Source organism: Grammomys surdaster, unplaced genomic scaffold, assembly GCF_004785775.1.
Source record: "Grammomys surdaster isolate TR1022 unplaced genomic scaffold, NIH_TR_1.0 125789, whole genome shotgun sequence".
NCBI classification, from domain to species: Eukaryota; Metazoa; Chordata; class Mammalia; order Rodentia; family Muridae; genus Grammomys; species Grammomys surdaster.
This window is the reverse complement of record NW_021620620.1, coordinates 1,742,122-1,765,870: the sequence shown is the minus strand read 5'-3', so window position 1 is coordinate 1,765,870 and position 23,749 is coordinate 1,742,122. Positions and strand designations below refer to the sequence as shown.

At 45.1% G+C, this 23,749-nt stretch overlaps 1 protein-coding gene across 1 annotated transcript in view; it reads left to right on the top strand.

Moving 5' to 3' along the window:
- The window catches only part of Grid1 (glutamate ionotropic receptor delta type subunit 1), a 719,003-nt gene that overhangs the window by 187,253 nt on the left and 508,001 nt on the right, over positions 1-23,749 (top strand). Inside the window, exon 4 of the mRNA XM_028789133.1 lies at positions 13,922-14,127. Within this exon, the coding sequence (XP_028644966.1) occupies positions 13,922-14,127 (206 nt within the window). The remainder of the gene's footprint in view (positions 1-13,921; positions 14,128-23,749) is intronic.

Here is a 23,749-nt window from a genome sequence, read left to right as displayed (position 1 = left end):
CAAGGTGGGTTCCAGAGGAAACATATTAAACCCTGGTTTCTATCAGAGTAGTTCTGTAAATCTCATCTGGAAGTTAATGACACTTAATTTATCACAAGGTCAGGAGGACGCTGTGAGGACAGAACCACCAGGGAGCCACAGTCCTACCTTAAATTGGATTCATTAAAGCTTCCTGGGCTGCACATCTCTGGCCATGGAGGACACATAGGCACAGAGTGGACTTCAGGTGACCCCACTGGCATTGCATACCTGTTCATCCTCTCCCTCAGAGACTTGACCCACCCTGAGCAGGAGGGCTGGCTTGGTGCGCCTAGTCTGAGTTGCATAGCAGGCCACCTAATGTACTTTTTATCCAGAAATATCACTGTGCTTTTTCCCTAGGCAGCACCTTATACTCATGCAGAGTGCTTCATAGGTCACCCAGCTAGATGGTTGACTTTGTGAAGCTGGGATCCCAGGGATCCTGAGGTCATCTTGGTCTGGAGTTTTCTCCATTCTTGTTTGTGTATAGAATTCATGCTCAACCTATAAGACCTGCTCTTGTAGGCTCCCGAAGACTGTTTTGAGACTTTCCTTGAGGGTAAGCAGACCCCTTCATGAGTACTTCCTGCCACCCCAATGTTACTAGCTTTTCTGTCTTCAGTTTAGTTTCCTGAAGCTTATTTCAGGGTCTTGTCATTTCTTCTGACATCCACTATAGAACATGCCCTAGTTGGGCAGCAGAGAGTGTTGGAGAAAGTCTGAGTGAGGGGTTGGACTTGGCCAATCTCAAACTATTGCTTCTGGGCAATAGAGATCTCTTGAGTAGTGACTGGAGCATCCTGCCATTTTTGGGTTATCAATGATCCCAGGAATCAGAAGGGCCTACCTAGTATATAGTTAGACAACAGCCCCTTGCAGGTTGGAAGTGGTGGCACCCAACCTGGGTTGCTTCTAATTCTCAGCTGGGTGTGCTGTTTTTAGTATCTTGGACTTTTCCTCAGTGGTAATTTACAGGAATAATGAAGATGCCATGTTTCGCTGTGTAACGGCAGTTATTAATACTGATCGCACATTAGCAGCTGGTAATGGAGTAGTCACGTCTGCATCTTCTTGCGATTCTGGAGAGCTAGACTCCAGCATCAGGTCTCTGGGGAACTCTGTTAAGCTTTGGATGAGCACTCTGGAGGACTAGGCTTGGGGTAGCCAGGCCCAAGTGCCTTACAAGGAGCAAGATCTCTCCTGGGAGACAGCTGGAGCTGCATCCTACTTCTGTTTGAGCCAGTGACTAAGCTGCGAAGTAGGCATCATCCAGTTTATTCCTTAGGGGTGCCTACTCCCAGGTGAAGTCTGGGCTGCATGTGGCTCACAGATAAGTGTCTGCACAGAGTTTGTGGACCTGCCTCCTTCCTGTCACCTCTCAGGTGTCTCTGGCTTGCTGGAGAATTCTGGGTTTGAACTTCTTTCTATTCAGTCTCTTCCTGGCTGGATAACCTCAGAAGACATGAGGCTGTCATGGGGATGGATGGATGAGGTAGTCTATGCAAATTACTTAGCTTAGCAGCACAAAGTCAGACCTTAAAAAGCCCCTGCTGTGTACGAATCATCTCAGCTTGGTATGAAGAAAAGAACATTCTGTGGCTTAAGTGGCATTTTTTTTTCCCTCACAGCTCTGGGGTTTAGGAGTTTAAGAACAAGGTGACAGACAGATCCAGTGTCTGTTGAGGGTTCAGTTCTCTTTCTGGTGTATATCTATACACAGGGCAAGAAGAAGCTGGATTGTGGGTCCAGCCTCTTTGCTTCCTGTCAGGACACTAGCACATCACTATTGGCCCCCTTCCCAGCTAACTTCCCTCCTTTACACCACCAGGACTATGATTTCAACATGGAGTTTGGAGGGACATAGACATTCAGCCTGTCACATGCCAGTAATATTATGTCATTGCTCCTTCTGCCATGACACAGACACACAATTAACAAAGAGCAAAGATGTTTAGTTTAGGCTCCCTAGAAATTCAGATGCAGCTGTATGGGGAAAGTTACTCTTGTTTGTGATCTTATTTCAGTTACCTAGAGATCTGGAGAAACAACAGAGCACCCTCAAAGCACAGAGGTGGCTCATCCTGTTCTTGTCTGTTGGTATTGGAGGGATTCAACCTCTCTGTCCTTCTATTTCCTCATCTGGAAAACTGGGTGTCATCATGCATCATTCATGGGCTGTAGGGAGGGAGGGAGATGATGGGTGAGCATCCTGAAGCTCCAGGGGAGTATGTTCTATCGCTTAGCCTCTACACCCAAGGGTCCTGGAGGCAGGAAGTAGCCACCAAAGCTGAAGGTTGGACTACTAAATGATCTGCTGGAAGTATCAGCTGGGAATCCTACCTCAGCCCCAAGGGAGCCACTGACACAGGACAGAAGGCTACCTCGAAATGCTGTGCCATCCGTTATCCAGCAAAGCCAGGTAGCATCCTAAGCAATCGGACCTTAGCACAGTCCCTCCAGATCTTGTAGGAAGCGCTGCTAAAAATCAATCCCAAATACCTTGTAAGTGAAAGGTGACAGGGACATCAAACTTTATTTGTGAAAATTCTAAAAATCATTAGCATATTATGGATTCTATAAAAAATATGATCTCACTCAGTTGACGAGAGGGAATTGCAAATCAAAGACACTATTTATTGCACTGGGAATAAGGGGCCTTGCAGATTTAAAAAAAAAAAAAACCTGATTGAAGGAGCCAGAGATCTGAAACATGAAAGACAGTAGCAGATAAATATCGTGGAATTTTCTGCAAATACTTCCCAACTCTGAACAGAAGTTGGTGAAGAATTATTTTATAAACCCATTTTCATTATAACATGTGTAAAATGCAAATCTTGATCATTATGTAAATTAGTTACTTGGTGTAATTTACTTAATTCAAAGCACTTAATGCAGCGTGGTATGTTTTTTCTAAAGTGCCAGAGTAGACGTTTATTTTAAATTGTTTTTAATCTCGATCTTCCATCCTGATTATTTAAAATGTTTTTCCCTTGTGTTTGTTTTTTAAATGGAAGGGAATAGAGCTTGGTGAGAAATGGAGTGTGTTCTGCTCAGCTGACAGCCTCTGCTGGCAAGACCCAGGGCAGGGCATGAGGAGACCCCGTGTTTGAACACATGCACGGATACACTGTCAGAATACACCCCCAGGGGAAACATTTAGACCTTCTTTCTTCCCAGAATCTACCCTCCCCTGGCTTTGTGGCTGCTTCTGAAACCTGTCCAAGCAGAAGCCTCCTGGATGTTATTGGCCCTCATTAGAGGTAGAATTGTGTCCCCTTTTCTCAGAGTTTTCAATGATAGCTCTTTCCTTTCAGCTACTTTGCAACTCTGAAATTCCCATTATCACAGAGGGTAGAGCCGACCTTTTTAGTCTCCTATTGTGTCACCCGATTGTCAGGATGGCACCTCCTTTCCTGCAAGCCTCTAGAACAAGGGAGATGATTTGCTCATTTGAGAACCCTTCTGGGGGCGTTCCTTATGCTGATGAGAAGGTTGGAAGGGAGCTGACAGCGGGGAACATCTATTTTGCGCTGTGCCAGCTCTAATGTGCGCTTCTCACTGAAGCATGCCCAGCTCTCTCCTGAGCAAGGTGGGCTACTTGTTTGCAGAGTAAAAATGGCTCAGAGAGGTATTGCTGGAGGTCACTGAGCTTGTGGGGAATCAATTGGAATGATTATTCCATGCACCTCTGGTTAGGGGTTGGGTGATGTGTGGTTGTGGGTGGGGTTGAAACTTGGCTTCTCTGTGTCCTTCTAGGACTCTGCATCCCAGGTAACCAGGAGAGAGATCATTTTGTTTTGTTAGGGGTAGGGAGAGGTCAAAGTTGTCCATGTTTAGGGATGTGACTTGATGTATGTATATGTTAGGCAATGTCTAAATCAAGCTATGCAAGGCTTAGCTCTCACATTTATCTGTTTGGCAATTTTCAAATATAAAACTTGCTAGTATGAACTGTAGTCACCATTTGTTACCACATATGAAAGAGACCACATGGTACTCATCTTTCTGTGTTTAGCTTATTTCACTCAACATCCTGTGTTCTGGATTTTCCTACTTGTTGCAAATGACATGATTTTATTCTTTTTTTCTGTGGTGAATAGCGTTCCATTGTGAGTATATGCTACACGTCTTTATCCATGGGTTTGCTGATAGACACGTGGATTGATTCTATATCTTGACTATTGCAAATACTGCTGCAATGGCAAGCATGACAGTTCTAATACACACATTGTTATCTAGCTATGGCAATGTCAGAAGGCCATAAAAGATAGCCATTGAAATAACAGCTTGTTGTATCAAGGGAGGAGAGACGACACTGGGAAGTAATGTGTGGGAGCAAGGGTCTTCCCTGTGGTGAGCAGGAGAGGAGGGGGGAACCAGGGTGAGAGCTGGCTGGTGTGAGTGATTGCAGTGGACTTTGGGTAGTAGGCTGTCCCTGGCCCTGGGATGATTAGGGCAGGTGGATTATGTCCTAGAGTATGAGAAAACAAAGAGAAGGGGGTTGGACTGTGGGCTCTGGGTGGGTTGATTTGCTTAGAATGGAGTATGTGGAGCCATTGGGACTATCTCTAGGAATTAGCCAACTCCAAGTGATAGCAGGGACTGTGATACCAATGAAAAGAACACAGGAAATCGAAGACATAGTTAGCACAAAGGGATAGCTTTTGGGGGGTGACACTCATTCCAGAGGTGCCCTTGACTGTGGTCTGGACCTTCCTTGACTGTAGTCAACTCTGACTCGGACAATGGGGCCCAGAACAACAGGTGCTGTGCCATTGAGGATCGGGTGTCACACGATCATAAGACACAAGACAGCTCCTGCCTGGGTTCTGGTGGGTTTTGACAGGCCATGACAAAGTGTAGCCTGCTTCCTGTCTTATTATTGTGATGGACACACCTGTGTGTCCTGGTCCCTTTTCTACTGAATCAGCCTTCTTGGTGAGTTCCCTGGATTGAAGGTATGGATTAATTTAGTCAGAAATTACAGCTAGCAAGTAGAAAGATCCCACACTTAAGGCATGTTCCCTGAATGGCAGAGGGAACACTCCCTCCCTGCTTTCAGGTCCCCATGAAGATGGGTGTTCCTTGAGGGCAGATCTGTGAAGCTCTTGAACTCAGATGCTCTGTCATCCATCCTAGGATCTGATGCAGAGCAGTGCTCAGACATGAAGGAAGAAGAGCTGGAAGGAAAGAGAGAGGCAATGGAAAGAAAAGATGCAGAGCTGGAAAGCTGTGGAAGGAGGGGATGAGACATAGAAGGATTCTGAGCTAGACAGGGCTGTTCCTTATGATTGGCATCACAGCAAGTCTCTGTGGGGTATCTGTTCTTGGCACACATTGACGTGCATGGAGTGTGCTTCCTCACCTATGGACCCAGGCTCATCGTACCCTGCTTTGGTAGCTGCTCCATGCCCCTGACAGTGATGAAGACTTTGGAGCTGGTAGTGGGGAAGGGAGAGGGTGATAAAAGAGGTGTGGCACCTGGACAGAGGTCTTAATAAGGAACTTGAATGATGGATGAACTATATCTGGGAAGAAATTCAAAGTCTATCTTTGGGATCCCAGATAGGAAAAGAAGTGTAAAAAAAATGTGGAGGCTCAAAGTTGTGTCTCAGCCTTTGGAAAATTTGCCAATAATCTCCGAGCTCTTCTAGCTAGGAACTCCTCCTGGGTGCGAGGTGGCAGCCTTCATGCATATCACTGTGCATTACAGATGGTAAAATATTCTTTGTACGTACTCTCTGTGCCTGGGTCTTTCTCAGAAATTGAAATAGTAGGGGAAGCAATTTGAAATGTGTTCTTTCGTTTCAATTACTTTCGAGAAAGACAGTATTTAAAATACCAGGTGACTGTCTGATCTTTAAGAAGGAGGGAGACCATCACAGATGCAACTTTAGATTTTTAGAAAAAAATCCCCACAATTTCACTTCCTTGCTTAATGCAGCTTTGCCTTCAGTGGTGGGTGGTGTGTGCTTGCTGAAGTCACACTGGGTTTCAGGCTGGGGCTTTGGCTGGTTCAACAATTCTATAGACTTCTATGGTCCTGTCTTTGTGTTAGATGCTGAGCCTGGGATAAATAGAGAGTCAAGGAAAACCAAGTTCCTTCTTCCCGTGTACCCACCTAGTTTTACAGATTGTTTAGTATAACTCATTTTGAAGGAGGCATAAATTCCAACCCAGGGAACTGAGAGAGTCTCAGAGGGAAGAGTGGTCTGAATTGGGTCCTGATGCAGATGTGGGGTGACAGTTTTGAAGCAACATGATGTAGGTGGAGGGTTGTATGCACTCCCACGTGTGTGTGTGTGTGTGTGTGTGTGTGTGTGTGTGTGTGTGTGCAAGCGTGCTCTCCAGCGAAGGGCAAAAGGGCTTCTTTTTCTGATCTCAGGTTCCTGGTTAGGTAATGAGAATAGCTGATAGAGTCACAAAAATGAAGCCAGGAAAAGCAATTTGCTTCAGACTGCTTCTTAGTCCAAGCTAAGATGCATGAACTTATTTTGTGTACATTGATAAAATCTTAAGAAGGTTTTGATTGCTTATAATTTGATTGATTGATACCTTTGAGGTTATTAATTTCTTGGCAACTTTTAAATAAACTTGTGTTTTTGTGTTTTTCATTGAAGGTTAGAGGCAGGCTACATTATACACAGACATGACCTTAAAAAGAACATTGTAGCACAGTACATCAGTATGCAGATACAGGAGACTTTATATGTTTATAGGTTGCAGAAGTCCCTGAGAAGAGATGGTGGTAAACCCGAGAAGACATAGTGAAGCTGAAGCCAAGGTGTTTAAGCAGAAGCAGAGAGGCCATAGCCAGTATGATGTAGGCCTCTGCCGAAAGAGAAAATGTGGAGGGAGCTACTGGAGGGGAGCCCAGAATTAGCTGTGAACAAGGAATGTGCAAGAGGGGGAGATTCAGGAATGAGTGGGCAAAGAAAGGACCATCGTGTTTGGAGTCCTATAAATGAGAGGGCTTCAGGACGAGTCTCTTGTGGAGACTTGCATTGTGACGATGAAGAGGAAGAGAGTTACCGTTTTGATGACTTTGGCAGGAGCTTTAGAACACAGTGACACAGATAAAGGCAGACTTTGATTAGAGTGACCCCTAAGCAGCAGCAGCAGCAGGCCATGCTTGGTAGGGAGAAGGGATAGACGTGGGACCTGCATCTACCCCTCTGCCTCTGATGGTCCCTGGTCCTTGTGGACACCTCTTTTTTCTCTCTGGTAACTCTGCTGTCTTCCAGGCCTTGATGACCAGCTGGCCAATGCTCTTCATCTGTTGTCAAAGATGCCTCATTTTGGAACTTTCCAGACATTGTTTCTTCTGTCTTGAGTGGTTTCTCTGAGGGGTTTCCGATGCTACCTCCTCCTCACTGATGCTTTCTCCTGGGGGACTTTCCTCTTCCCACCCCTGTAATTTGCTTCTGCCCAACATGGATTTTCTTCAGAGCTTGTCAGTACTGAAAATGATCTATTCCATTGTTTATTTGTCCTAGGCCTGCTTTCGGCCCCACTCCCAACCCCAGTGTAAGTCATGATAGCAGGAACACAGTGGGCTCATTCAATTTTAGTTCCCAGATCCCTGTGGGGAAAACTCTCAGTGGCTATCTGAAGAAGGAACACATTCATGAGCACTGAAGGAGGAGTCACTCAGTCAGACTGAGGATTGGAATGACTTCTGATGTCCAGAGCTCTTGAGAGGCTAAGAGAGGGCAGGAAATCTGGAGGAGACATTACTGGAGGCCTATCCTAGGTTTGCCGTGCCATATTGTCCATGCTTCCAGCCTGCTTCCTCTGAGGATGGGACTCAGTCACTGTCTGTGTGGAGTACTGAAACCACTGTTTATTCTGGTTCTTGCTCCTTCAGAAAACCAAGGGCCCTTTCTGAGTAGATCCCAGGGTGGTATGATCTGACCCTAGACAGTTCCATTTCTGGGGTCCTCAGTCAGTCTGGTTGAGGGAAGGCTTTATTCAGCATGGGACCGGGTTAAGGCCCAGACTACATAACAACACTCTCCAGCTCCTTCCTTATCTTTCTCTTGGGAGAGTTCTACCTTCCTGAGAAGCAGCAGAACAGACAGCAGGCTTTAGTGCAGAGCAAAGTAGCATGGCATTGCAGACTCTCTTGCAAGTAGAAAATGACTTTGGTTGGACAAGAAGCTTCCATGGTCCTGTTCTTGGGGAACAGGTAGAAGGTGATGAAGTCAGCTTGTACTCTGCCTGGTTCTTTGCTCCAGCCCTCCCCAAGTACAGCTGAAAAAGAGGCTGAGACTGACCTTTACAGCCAAATGGGAGCTGCGGGAGTAGCTAGGGATGAAGCCTCTTGGGAATGCTGCCTTTGGCAGCATCACTAATACCAGGAGTGAAGAGCTTGCTGTTGCTAACGGGAACTTAAACTCTTCCTGATGGCTCAGTCTCATTGAGGGATGCCTAAAAAGAAGTGAGAAATGCAGTATGCAAGAGTTCTGGGACCTTTTGTTTCTCCATATGTACATCTTCTTGCCAGTATCTGGGTGTCCTGACCTGTGACACCCAGTAATGTATTCTTTCCTCTCTAAAGACATGAAATAGTGTTGTGGAGTGAGAAGGTGTTAGGAAGGGGCAACAGTAAAGGGACTGTAGGGGACTTCTATTCCAGGATGACACTGAAGGTTGTGCTGCCATGACTCATGAGATCATTCATGCCACAAGGTGGTCCTACCAGTCCAACAAAACCATGTGAACTTTAATGATATGCACACTGTGTAGACATGTAGAAACATTCTGTGGGTGTGGTCATTCTGTCACCTTATCAATTCACTGTTCTCTTAGAAGGTGCAGAGAGGAGCAGGAGATGGTAGCAGGGACTCAGGGTTTTTGATGCTTTCCCTGTCAGTTGTGATCATATCTAGGTCATAGGTTAGGCCATGGGGCACTGAGAACTGCTGGAATCTCGGAAAAGCTGCCTGAGGACACATGGCCTTGCTTGGGTCTGGCTTTCTTCCCCTGTGAACAGTGCCGCAGATGATCTTTATAAAGTACAGGCCTTACTCTTTTTCTACATCTTCATGGGGAGGACCAGATATAATCCAGCCCATGACTTTGGCCTTTTGGGTAGTCACTGCTGGTAATCAAGCTGTCCCCAAACTCAGAGGTTTAGAACAAGAGTCATTTGTTATTCTTGATGACTTGATAATTCAGCCCAGTTGTTTTGTCTGGCCATATTCAACTCTGGGCTCTGCTGGCATGTGACCACAGTGATTGCTTGGGGACCAGCCTGATTTTTCTTTGTGTGTCTCAGCATCTCATCAGCAGGCTCTCCTGAGGGTGTTTATATAGTAGTAGCCAAGTGCAATGGCAGAATTGAAGTATATAGTTGCTCATACACTGTTTTATGTTAAGTTTACTTCTGTCCTACAGGTCAAAGCTATCTATGTAGCCAAGGCCAGAAACAAAGACAGAGGGATGTTCATAGAGATGAGGAAAAGGCACAGGACTGGAAAGACTGTTCCTAGGGGCCTAAAGGCAGCCATCTACTTAGAGACACTGTGTATACTACACTGGCTGCTGGGTGCTGCGATAGTCTGGGATGTAATGGGCAGTGCTATATTTAGGAGAGGGTTGATACCTGTATTGAACGTTTCTAAAAATTGATCATTTCTCCAGACACCTGTATTTCTACACCTTTGTGCAATCTCCAAGTGACTTCCTCCTCTCTCTGTTAGTGTTAAGCAGAAGCATACTTGCTCTACCTGACTTATTTTCACTTGACACAAATTCTTCTAGGTTTATCTATGCTTCCACATGTGACTACATTTCATTACTTTTTATAGCTGAATAGTATTCCATTATATGTATAACCTATGTTTTCTCCATCCATCCATCCATCCATCCATCCATCCATCCATCCATCCTTAGGTTGATTTCACAGTTGGGTATTGTGAATAGTGCTACAAAAATAGATACTTAAACAGGCTATTGCCAAATCTATTGCTTGATTTGCACAAGCTGATAGTAAGGCCCCATTGCTAGGGATAACACCTGTTCAACTCACTGAACATGTAGAAGTTGGACTGGTGGCTAACTAGGGTCTTCACTACTATTGGGTAGTTCATGGTACTGGAAGGTATTCTACATGCTACCAAAGTAGAAATGTAGACACAAACCCAGCTACCAAGCCTTCCGTTTAAAATGGTGATCTGCTTGCAAGGCATGCTAGTGAAATAGTGGCACAAAGCATATGTGATAGCAAACCAAGATCTAAATGGATGTAGGGCCCACTCCATGAGATCCTCAACATTGCATAGGTGGCCAGGAACAGCAAAAGGAGCACAGGTAGCAATGAATGACCCTTAATGACATTCTGCTAGACTCATAGGTCAGTGTATTGTTCAGCCATCATCAGAGATGCTTCCTCCTCCTAGATGGGGATAAGTATAGAGACTCACAGATAGTCAAGGTACCAGATGGGGTCCCATCCCTTAGGGGATCCAGATAGGGGAGAAGTGGGAACAAGCCCCCATCCCTAACCCAGGAGCTATCTCCAATTGATATCCACTTGCAAGTGGAAAATTATTTTTCTTCAATGGAGTCTCATTGGGTATAAAAAACTACTCTTTTAAAAAAATTCATTAATTAATTTCCTCTGTTTCTCTTCAGAAAAGGGAGGCCTCCCATGGATATCAGCCAGCACTGACATGTCAAGTTGTAGCAAGACTAGGCACATCTATCTTCTTCTATTGAAGCTAGAAGAGGCATCCCAGTAGAAGGAAAGGGTTCAAAAGTCAGGCAACAGTCAGAGACAGCCCCTGTTCCTGATGTCTTCCTATATAATGACCAAGCTGCACAACTGTAATATATGTGCAGTGGTCCTAGGTCAGTCCCATGCATGCTTTCTAGCTGGCAGTTTATCTCTGTTAGCTCCTATGGGGCCAGGATAGTTAATTCTGTCTTTTTTATTGTGGTGTTCTTGGCCCCTCTGGGTACTACAATCCATCCTCTCCCTCTTCCTCAGGATTCCTTGTGCTTCACCTAATGTTTGGCTGTTGGTCTCTGCATCTGTTTTCATCAGTTGCTCCGATGTGAATCTTCTCTGATGACAGTTATGCTAGGCTCTTGTCTGCAAGTACAGCAAAATATCATTAGTAGTGTCAGGGGTAGGCTCCCTTTCATGGCATGGGTCTCAAGCCGGACCAGTCATTGGTTAGTGAATCCCTCAATTTCTGCTCCATCTTTACGCCTACACATCTTGTAGTCAGAACAAATTGTGATAGAAGGTTTTATGGCTAGGTTGGTATCCTAATTCCTCTGTTGGAAGTCTTGCCTGGTTACAGGAGATGGCCAGTTCAGGTTCCATATACTTCATTGCTAGGAGTCTTAGTTAGGGCATCCTCATAGATTCCTGGGAGTTTCCATTGCCCTGGTTTCTAGCTCATCCCAGAGATGTTTCCCCTTCCTGATTCCAGTTGTCTCTCCCAGTACTCTCTCCCTCTGCCTTCCCCACCTGATGCTTCCTGTTTTTATCCCCACCCCCACCTCTGTACAGTGTCCCCACCTCTGTTCACTCACCATGTCTATTCTATTTCCCCTTCTTAGTGAGATTCATGCATTCCCTTGTTGATCCCTCCTTGTTACTTAGCCTCTCTGGTCTGTAGACTATAGCATGATTGTCTTTTACTTTACAGCTAATATCCACTTATAAGTGAGTACATACCATGTTTGTCTTTCTGAGTTCTGGTTACCTCACTCAAGATGATTTTTTTTTTTTTTAGTTTCATCCTTTTGTCTGCCATTTTCATGATAACATTGTTTTTTAATAGCTGAGTAGTACTCCATTTGAAAATGGACCACATTTTCTTTACCCATTCTTCAGTTGAGGGACATCTAGGTTGTTTCCAGTTTCTGGCTATTATAATTAAAGATGCTATAAGCATAGTTGAGCAATTGTCCTTGTGGTACAGTGGAGTATCTTTTGGGTATATACCCAGGAGTGGTATAGCTGGGTCTTGAGGTAGATCTCTTCCCAGTTTTCTGAGAAACTACCAAGGCGATTTCCAGAGTGATTGTACAAGTTTACACTCCTACCAGCAATGGAAGATGCTTCTCCTTGATCCACACCCTCGCTAGCCTGAGCTGTCATCTCTTGAGTTACAAAACCACTCTTAAGGCTGGCCCTATGTCCAGCAGTAGATAGCCAATGTAAAATGAATTCAATGGTAGGTTTTTTCATCTCATAATGCTTTGTCTGGGTATTTTGTATTTCTTTTATTTTTGTTTTTTGTTTATATATGATTTTCAATTTTGTGTTCTCTAGGATTCCTATGTGTGCCAATGTATGTGTGTGTGCATGTGCATGTCTGTGTATTTATGTGTCTGTATGTATATATGTATGTGTATACATATATGAATCTATATATGTTTCTTATGCTTTTTTATTTTTCCGTTTGTTTGTATTGTCCTATATAGGTTACAGGTTTATTTTGTTTTATTTATTATTATTATTGATGTCTGTTTGTTTTCTGATGAGAGAGTAATAAAGGATTTGGATGTGGGTGGGTGGGAGTTGGGGAGGATCTGAGAAGAGCTGAAGGAAGGGACAGCCATAATCAGAATGTATTTTATGTAAAAACCTATTTTCAGTAAAAAAATAAAATTAAATAACATAGGGCTGATCTCATACAAGCAGAGAGTAGGAGTGGTAACTAGATGTCAGGAGTGGGATGGGAAGGGAGAGGAAGCTGGTTATCCTCTTGGGGGGATTAAGTTCTTGGGTTGTCATAAGAACTTGGGTTAAATTCTGCAACATAGTTGCATGAGACTATTTTGAATGCTCTGATCATAGATAAATGTGTATGAAGTGATAGATAAACCAATTTACCTGACTTGCTTGTTGTAGTAAAGGGAACTCTTGGTCCATGACAGTGGGAAGTCCAGGAGACAGTGTCAGATGCAGACAGATCTCGAGGCTTGAATAGCATCAAAATAGCTGTGTCATAATCCCACACCTGCTTGGTTCTGTGTTGGTTCCATTCTTGGTTAGGTGTCCTGTTGTGAAAGTTGGATGGCTTGTGGAGCTGTTGTTGAAAGTTCATTAGACTCATAATTAAAAAGCAAAATGGCTCCTGGCCCCTCACAACAGTAGGTCAGTACGAGCGTGCCATCTTTCTGGGCTTTAGAATTCACACTGAACTCCCACCCTCAGGCAATTGGTTCAGTAGCTTATCTTGTTAGGGACTCCATCAGAAGGCTGGGAAAGTCTCAGTGAAGGACCTAGGCCATTTATTCATCTTGGAATCAGTTGGAACATGAATTTCTGATTGGAGTTGGGATCTTGGATAAAGCAGGAGGAAAGAAATTCCAGGAAGAAAAAAAAATCAGATCCTGAAGCAAGATACAGCCTTTTCCATTGGTTAGGGATCATCTCATGAGATGCTGACATTCAGAGGGTTAGACAATGACCCATGGTTAGAATTGCCTATCCAAATCTTGGGTCAGCTCTCTTCAGGGTTGTCAGTTGTCTTATCTGACTGTAGATGATTGAGATACCTCAGATATGAGGTATAGAGGGAGATGGAGAAAACCTGGGGCAGGATCACCAGTCCACGTAGCCTGGAGGGCAGAACTCAGACCACATGGGAGAGTACAAGAGCTTGTTATAAAGGGTGAATTCTGGCATAGTTTGAATGGCAGAAAGAATTCCTGATACTACAAGACAGCCATCTTATATCCTGGGGCTGGATGCTGGTGAGGAATACTGTGTCTAAGTTGGTGCCTTGCAGCTTGCTCTGAATAAGTGAAGTAGATGAAGACGCTTGTTTCTTCTGGTGGTTACATGGGTTGGGTATGTTGGGGTTAGTTGCCCTACCAGGTAGATCCCTTTCCACTTAAAAATGATTCTTCCCCCCTCTTCTCCCATGCTCAGATATCCGTGGGCTCCAAAGCTTTCTGGATCAGGCCTCACGACTGGGTCTTGACGTCTCTTTACAAAAGGTGGACAAGAACATCAGTCACGTGTTCACCAGCCTCTTCACCACCATGAAGACGGAGGAGCTGAATCGCTACAGGGACACACTGCGCCGTGCCATTCTCCTGCTTAGCCCACAGGGGGCACACTCCTTCATCAATGAGGTAGGTCATGGGATCTGAGGTCACTCATGCCTGATGCCCAGGGGCCACTGAATGGCCCAGGTGTGTACCAGAACAGCAGAGAACAGAGGGCTCAGCCCACAGCATTTGACCATTAGGGAAGAGGCCTGAATATGACTTGGATACTGGTTTGTCTTCAGCAAGTGACTTAATTCCTTCACTGACTGAGGAGGCTTTGGGGCTGATGAAAAGCCTGCTTATGTTACTTTGTATTTTTTCTGAGTTGAAATCCAGCATTTTTATTCTCTTTAATTTTCTTTTCTTTGGTAACAGGTATACATCTATAGGGATGAAGAGAATTTCTAGCTCTCTGGAGAGGTGGGCAGGTGTGCCCTGGGATTTGTTGACATTTGATGGAGGTGTCTGTGCATATCAAGTGATACCTGGAGTGAGTGTCATTCTTAGGTACTTGTACTGATCCGTGTGTGCTTCTTTTAAAAACATCTCTATTAGGGATGCAGACTTTCTAATGAAGACAAGGAAGGCCTACCAATTTAACAAAGACTCCATTAATTAGAGATCAGGCTAGCAAACTGGACTAGAATGAGCTGACCAATTCGTACTGGCTCCAGAGGTCTCATGGCAGAGAGGCAATAAATAGGTAGTTGCTAGTCAATCCCTGGGATTGAGTTTGTTTGGGGAAAATGGGTTATTGGGGGTATGGGGTGTCGGTGAACAAGTTAGGGCCCAGTGGATTATGGGATCATGGAGAAGTGGGATGATCCCCCTGGGGTTTCTCACATAACCTAAGCCATCTTGGCCAGCCCACTCTGATTGAGGGTGAAATGAAAGGGAAAGGCAGAGTTACACTAATTCCATCTGATGCACTTTGCTTGCTTATTCTGCTTTCCCCTCTAATTAATTATCATTCAAAATGCTACCTCATGCATCAGGAACCAGCACGAAGCCCACTGCTGGAGAGCTTAACATTGGGAACGCTTAATTTGGTGTAGTTGGCCAGCAGCCCTGACGCTCTCAGCTAATCAGGCCCCAATTGTGCTGGTGGTCAGCCAGACTGTGCTGTCCTGTGGGTTCTCAGCTTCTTCACCAGAACAGTCTTCTCTGTATGCAGTGATTCAGCTTTGGATTAGCAGTACTGACATGCCCAGCCTTTCTCAGAATGTTCCCAGTGGTGTATTTGCAGAAGGCTGCTCACTGGTGACTTTTCTCTCTGTTGTTTATTGCCAGACTCAGACTCTGCCTGGGGAGAGTGTCCATAGACTCTGTCACCAGCTTCCCAGCTTCTCACTTTCATGCTAATTCCTTGGCCTTCCTGCTTTTCCTTCCCTCTAAGTCACTGGCCTGCTGGGAAGCTTGGGAGAGGAAAGAATATGAGCTTTGTAGTTACACAGTTTCAGATCTAGTCTCTGATCTAATTCCTATCTGTGACATTGATCAATTCACTTGGTCCTTGTAGCCCCAGATTTTGCATCTGTTAAGACAGTGATGAAGGAGGAGCAGTAATGATCAACATTTGGTACCAAGCTCTTAGGAGCCATCCCTTTTAGCTGCGTATATACATATATTTTCCTTCTACATGAATCTAGTCCTTTCTTGTTTCTAGGCCCCAGAAGGATTTACATTTAACTACAACTGGTCTAAATATGTTATTTCCAAGTGATTAATTATGCAAACTCCTGTGGTGTAGGGTGCACTTTGCTTGGCTTTAGCCAGTTGTCTTTTCTAATCCGTCAGTATGTGTTCACAAAATCTTTGTGTCTCTGGGTGGTTGGTGGTGAGACTTCCAGTGGAGTGGCCCCTTCTCTTGTCTGGAGACTGAGTGTGAAGACAAGCTCTGAATTTTGAGTAGAAGGATCTACCTCTTCTGTCTTTTCTTTCAGCTCCTATAATGAAAGTCCTAGTGTCAGGATCCCTGGGATTCCATCAGGAATAGAGGAGGCTGTGTTCTCTTGTTGCTCACAGTGGGCCTGGCCCCTTATGTTCACTTCCTCAGCAGCACACTTTGCAGATGAGGAAACCAACAAAACAGATGTTAAGTGATTTGTATAAAGTAATTTTAACTAAGAGATGGAATGGAATTCCAGTCTAGGTATGGCCTGGTCCAGAGCCTCTCATCCATGGTTGGTAACTACAGAGGACACAGTGTGTTATACTTTCTGTCGTGGACACATGTGGCGGTGCCAGCTCTGTGGAGAAAGATATGCTTGAAAGCTTCCTCACATCTATGTTGCTGTGTGAACATAGATGGCAAATGAATCTGGAGGCTGCAGGAGGATATTTCTGTCCAGCTGTCTAGGCATGCAAGTCATCCAAAAGATGGGGAGCCCAATCCTGTGCAGTGGCCCTGTCGCTGCCTGGGGCCATTGCTCCTTCTGCCTGTACACAGACTGACCCAATTTCTTATTTGTTAGTACAGGATGGATAAGTCTTGTGAGGGTGACCCACTGTCTGCATTTTATGACATTCTCATCACTGTATGGTGAAGTAAATGCCTCTCAGTCCTACATGACAGTGATAAGCTGCTATGGTGTTGATTGGGAGGGCACAGAAGAACTGTAGCCTGTCGTGGTTGTGTGGACATCCCAGCTGCAATGCCTCCTTTCCTGATTTCAGAAAGCATGGCTGAGTGGGAGTGGATGAAGACAGGTAGCTCTGTTGGAAACTTACATTTTATGAAATGTGAATCCACTGTTGTGGCTGACACTTTCATTGTTGTTAGTCAGAAGCCCTGCCAATTGTGACCTGCCAGGCTGTCAGTGAGCCACGTTGGGAGCTGCTTCTCTAAATAGTAACCTTAGTGAAGCAGAGTAGTGCTATCAGCCCTTGGCCCTGGGGTTACATAGCATCACTGCATTTTCTGTGATTCTGCATTATGAGAGATAGTGTTGCCTGGGGCTAGCAGATGCCCAAACTCTGGTCTTGATGATTCCTGGGAGTGTGGGTTGCAGGCGACTGAGGCCATGGTGCCTGCCTGGGTCCCTAAGGGCTCATGGATCCACTCCCACTACTGTTCACCACTCAGTCTTGATTCCATGTCCTCACCTCTCAGGTCTTTTAAGTCAGGCTCACCGGCCATGATGTTAACACATTGTCTTTAAAAGGTAATAAAAGGGCTAAGTATTTGGCTTGGTGTAGAACAGTTGGCTAACGTATGCAAAGATGCTCTCTCTAAGACAACAGTAAAATAGAAACAACAACAAAGTAAAGGTGATGAGAAGGCCTCACTCTGGAGCAGCTGAGCTTGGAGGAGAAGCTCCCTAGAGCAGCTGAGCTTGGAGGAGAAGCATCCCCTGGAGCAGCTGAGCTTGGAGGAGATGCCTCCTGGCCCTGGAATAGATGAGCTTAGAAGGATAGTGTCCTGATATTCTCATCCCAGGCCTGCGATTACCACATAGATGTCCTTGGTGCTTGCTAAACACTTTCTTCCTCCAGCAAGACTTGCCATGTTCAGCTCTTGGCCTCGGAGGACGGGTGGCTCCTTTCAGTCATCTTAACTTGGGAGAAGATTGGGCTCCTTGTCTTTCCAGTGAGGCTTTGGCACAGGCTGTTGAATGGCTTTAGTGGTCTTTAGTAAGTTTGCCTTTGATGATATCTTCACTCAAACCGGTCAGCTGGCTCAAGAGATGAGGAGGTGGGTGTGGGCCTTTTTATCTTACTCCAGAGTCTGGAAAACTCAAGTAATGAAGTCAGAACCTGCCAAGAAGGACTAAGATCAGGGCATTGCCCTGGGAATCCTGCTCACCAACAGCTTCTCACACATCAGCTTCACTCATATCGTCCCATCTGTAATGCTTCCAGATTTAATGAGCCTCAGCACTGTGACTTGGTTCCTGTTTCTGTGGGCTTTCTTCTTGATCAGGGAAGATGGAGGTATGAACAGCTCCTGTTATCTACGATGGCAGAAGGATGGAGAAGTACCTGGCAGCTGGGGAGACAAAGCAGCAGTGTCCAGGAGGCTTCCTGGACTCAGCAATAACAAGCCTAGGTCTATAGAAAGGAGCTGGCACTAACTAAATAGATATAGAGGGTCAGATGGGGGATGGATATCTTAGCATCTGTGATATGTGAGCCCAGAAATTGATTAAACCAAGGTTAAGCTGATGGTGGCTGGAGGGGCTTCAGAGAACACAGGGTTTAGGTGGGATCATTTGGGGGTCATTTTCTGGTCTTAGAGGCTAGTGGTCCACAGTTTGTGTCTTCCTGTTCTCATCTCTCTCTGATTTGATGTTTGATAGAGGTGACTAGCTCTCCACTGCCAGTTTGTTCTCCTTTGGCTGTGTGTGTTCCATTTGTCACCAGGTTTATCTGCCATCTACCCATCCATCTACTCAGTCACATTTGCACCCACACTGTCAGATGCCTCCTATGGATCAAGGACAATACCAAGTACCAGGATGCAGGAACTAACCTTCTCCTTGAGTCCACCTGGGCCATATGCTACAGAGCATCCTCAGGAACAAGTAAAGAGGGTGTGACCTGGGGCTCTCATACACTGAGGCTCTCGCTGAGAGCTCTTGCATTTTGTCCTTTCACTTCATCATTGTGGGCCTCTGCTTTTGGCTGCTTACAGTCCTTCTCTCTTTCACTTATTCTGCATTTCCTTCTCTCTCCATTTCCTTTGTCTCATTACAAATGAAGGACTAGCAAAATAAACTGTGTAGAAGATACTTGGTTCTTGCCCCTTGTTCATGATGATAAACACAGCTTTCTCCTCCCCAGTGCCTGTGTGTTCCCATATCCATGTGTCCCATAAAAGTTGGGCATTCTTTCCTTTCTATTGTGATGTAAAACTATAGGTCAGTAGCTGTGTGACACTTGCTCTTTTATCTTGAGAGCCCCAAAGCCTGTCCATCCATTAGGGAAATAACTGTGTGTTTTTTTTTTTTTAAATAATTCTTGCTTTGTGTAGAAAGGCTTGAAGGTGGGTTTTCTTTTTGCGTGTTTTGGCTGCTCCTTTGGCTGTTCAGCACGTCCTAGGGTACTTTATTAATCCAGGACTTTGGTTTTAAAACTTCTGCTGTTGGGAAGACTTATAATTGCCTTGGAATCCTATTCTAGGTCAGCAAACAGCCTAGGCTGCTTCTGTAGGTGAAGTGGATTAGGAGTAAACATTAGTGTAAGCAAGTGTGGGAGACCAGTTTACATCTATCTATGTTTGTGTGTATGTACAATCCTTCAGGCACCTGAACACACACACACAGACACACAGACACATACAGACACACACACGAAGACATCCCCATGGAAAAGAGCACACTGCAGTGTGCACTTGCATTAACTAGAGTGCTGACCTCCTGGCAGCACAGCAGTCTGGGCCGTCTTTACAATACTGGGAAGGGAAAGGCAGTGACAGGGTGACAATGGCAGCAGGTGACATTTACCTTTGTGGTGAGGTACCAACAGACTCTTCTGCAGTAGAAGGATAGGAGGAAGATTGAGGGAAACAGCTGCAGGGACAGCTTGTCATTGCTCTGGGAATGTGTGGTACCTTTTATCTCAGGCTGGGCAGAATACAGAGGGCAACAAAGATAGAAAGGGTTCCCTCATCCACATCTCTCCTCAGCTTGGCTTCCCAGGCTGACAGCATGGCTGGAAGCGAATTTAATCCTAAACGCAAGTGGGTTGACTCCAAGCAATTTCTTTTCTGATTCTGCTGCCACAAGTGAAGCCCCCACAATCTGCATACAAAGCCTTTTTTACTACAGTTGTGGAAAGGTAAATTAAGGAATCACAGCACTCTGTTGTCCCACGTGATATGTGCAAATATCTCTCACTCCAACACTCCAACCAGGCAAATCTCTAGCAGACGACTTTATCACTCAGAGCTAGCATAATTCCATGCCATTTAAGTATCATTTACCAAGATATTTTAAATTACTAATTAATTATAAAAAGATTAATTTTTAAATAAGGCCCCACATTTGCATTTAATTATATCCCACTGTTTATGGATTTTAAAGGCCTGGCACTTTAACAAAAGTGCTATGAATTGGAGAGGTTCGTTGTTTTCTGTTAGAACTTCTTAGAAACAAAATCAGGAGGGAAAGTCATCTCCTAGTATGTTCTTTCTGGTTTGCAGCTCAGTGGCTGTGAGAGGAAGGTTGATCTCAGGACCTGCTGTCTCCAGGACACACCTCCTCCATATAGAGCTGCTGCCTCCAGGATGGACCTCTTCCATATAGAGCTGGTTTATCAGCCACCCATCCACTACCTGCTGTGGTTCTCATCCTGTGGCTCAGAATGTTATGTGCAGGGCATGAATCTGCTCAACTCTGCTAACCCCAGTTTCAGGACCGAAAAATGGATGATTGTAGGGTCCTAGGAACACTGACTCCTGACCCCAGACAAACATTTGTTTAGAGCCTCAGATGCCCAGTGAACGTACTGTGGTAGTTTGAATAGGAATGGTCCTCATAGACTTGTTTGGATGCTTGGTCCATAGGCAGTGGGCACTATTAGGAGGTGTGGCCTTGTAGGAGGAAGTGTGTCACTATTGGTGTGTTCTTAGATATGCTCCAGCTATGTCTGTTGTGAAACACAGCCTCCTTCTGCTGCCTGTGGGTCAAGATGTAGAACTCTCAGCTCCTTCTTTAGCACCATGTCTGCCTGCATGTCGCCATGTTTCCTGCAATGAGGATAATGGACTAAACCTCAGAAACTGTAAGCCAACCCCAATTAAGTCTTTTCCTTTATAGGAGTTGCTGTGATCATAGTGTCTCTTCACGGCCATAAAACCCTATCTAAGACACATAGTAAACACATTCTTAATGTTTTGCCAAGCAGAAGCACCTGAGTAAACATGACTTTGAAAGAACTTAATGTTTGATTTTTGTTATTTCAAAGGAGAATCCAAGCAATCATGGAGAGATAGTGCGTGAAAGTCAGTGGGCTTTGGTGATTATTCTCTGGTGAATGTTGCTTCTGGTCTGCATTATCTTCATTCTTCATGTTCAGGGATGCTCAAGGAAGCTGGCCTGCTTCTCCTTGGAGTTAGAGAGACAGAGAGGAGGGAGAAGGAAGGGCTAGGCAGGGGAACCTGAAGCAGGAGCATGATGGGACCTTGGGTTTTATCTTTTGCTGGTTATTGAATAGTTGAGAAAAGTGTTAGTCTTCTCTATGTCTTTTTTGCAGCTTGCCCCTTCATTCAGGAGACATGAGGTTCAGAGAATAGACACAAGTGTAGGCAGCTTGCAGCAGCTGTAATAACTCGGTTACCCTTTTTAAACCTTAGTACCCAGGCACTAAAGGTTTTCAGATTAGAAGGCCTTCTCTGAAGTGGCATGGACAAAGGAACTAGATAAGAAGCCTGGTGGGGGACCCACAGGACAGTGTTATACAAGGCAGAGGTGAGGTGGAGCTGTGTGAATTGGCATGAACCCACTTCAAAAAACATTGTTTGAGCCATACAGCCCACATCTGTTTCATTGATCTGCACAAGGTAGCTCCCAGATGAAACCTTCGTAGTTTGAGCTGGCAGGAGCTTGCTATTGGTCCCTTACTGTCTGTATTGGAACAGCTTGACCACCTTGAGAGGAGTTGGATTTTGTATCAGTTAGCTGATGCTGTGTAACACACATCCTAGAACTCAATGTGCTTAAGCCACAGTGTTTGGTTGTTGGTAGATCTGGGTAAAGTTGACTGATCTGGGCACATTAATGCCTCTAGCTCTCTTGTTGCTAGCCAGCTGTGATCTGAAATGATGGGATGACCAGCCATGGGTCTTTTATCAATAGCCATGTAAACAAATGCATGATAGCAGCAGAGATCCAGAATAGCCATTAGAGATGCTCAAGGCTGCTGTAAATCTAGCATCAGATCTTACACCGTTGCTTCTGCTTCATTTTCTTAGTCATAGGACCATCTGAGGTGTAAGAGACTCTGCCCTTTGAGTTACATGTGTGAAGTCATGTGGACAAGGAAAGGCAGTGTGTGGGTTTGGGGCTAATCCATCATCACCCCGACATGCAGATGGAAAACAGGCTTTCCACCTGTGAGAAGTAAGTGGTTGGAGGTGAGCTTGGGCCATTGCCCTGTTTTCTTAGTTTGTTTCAACATTCTTCAGCTTTGGGGTGGGGATGAAAGAGGGTATAGAATGAAGAGCAATGGCCCCAGCCTTTATGTATCAAGTTGGCTTTTTGTAGATCCAGCAGCTAACCACATTGTTGAAACAATGCTAGAGGAGCAGGGCTGTGGCAAAGCAGGGAGTGTAATGGAGTGGGCTATATTTCAGAGCAGTTTGTCTCCAGGCCCAGCTTTTAATGCTATGTGTTTGTGGGAAGAGACTTGTTGCCCATGACAGATGCAGGGGAAGCCATCTTTTTCCTAAATCTTTGCAGAGAGCCTTTTATGAATGTTACTATGATACAGTGATCTGGGAAAGGCATGCTGGACACTTTGGGGGAGTCCAGAAGTATCATTCATGATTCTGTCAGTAGAGTTGGGTCAGATCAACTGACCTAAGAGAGCTTCATCTAGGGAGGAGGGCTCCTCCCACTTGCTCCCCAGTTGGCAGCTGGAAGAACTGTTTTCTTGGGAAATCCTGGACCCTAGAGGACATTTACACTTTCCTTCTGTTTAGGAGTAGGGGAAAGATATGGTTCTAGGCAGACCTGCCTCACCATTTCCCTCTGTGACTCCCCCTAGCCTTGGTTTCCCATTTGCATGGTGAGATTTCCTTCCTCTGAATCATCAGTTTAGCCTAAGAATTGTCAGTTTGTCATGAGGGGCAGGTGTACCACCTTCCTTTGACTCAGAGTCTGTCACGGTTCTAGGCATCCAGGAGATACCCTTGACTATTATATGAATGGAGAATGAGGGTCTCAGAATGTGTAAAGCTGTGGTGCATCAAGAGTGTGGAGAAACAGGCTGCCATGACTTTAAGTGAATGCAATGTTACCAATTTGGTTGTTTGTTAGTGCTTGCCATCAAGGCTGTGATTACGACCTACCACTGAGATGGTGGACCTGGAGAGAAGTGGGTTTTAGGTTTTTTTGGTGGGCTATAAGAGGTACATCTACTACTCACTCCCTAGCTGTGCATGGGATGGCTCAGCATCTCCCTGTGCCCAGTTCGCTATACTCCATATTGTCAGCTATGTTCTCCTGTGCCGTGATGTTAGGAAAGGGCAACCAGAAGGCATCGTGGTTCATGACTGGAACCTTGGAGCTTGGGACAAAGAAGTTGCTGGTTATACAAGTGCAAATATGAGAGAAACGAAACATGGCAGTGGAACATGGAAGGAAATATTTACCCAGAGAAGCACCTACATGTCTACTCTACATGTCTAAGGAGCTCCGAGACTCTTGGGCATATAGGTAGGAAGTAGTTTCTACTACATGATGGGTGCAGAAAGTGAAATACTTTAAGTAATGACAGGGCATAGAAGACTAATAGGCATTCTTTCTTTCATCCATACCACCTATTCTTTATTCACCAAGGCAATCTGAGGTTTTGGATGCTCAGATGGCCATCGGATGCCTTTTAAGGAGCTCAGGCTGAAGCACAGAGGAATGTCTTGGGATTGTTATTGGTTGAATTGGTAGAACCAACTTGGGGCTGCTGAGGTCAAGGGGAAAGTGTTTAATGGCTCAGAGAAGGCAAACCTGGGAATATTCTGCCTCTCCACTCACTCTGTCAGGAAGCA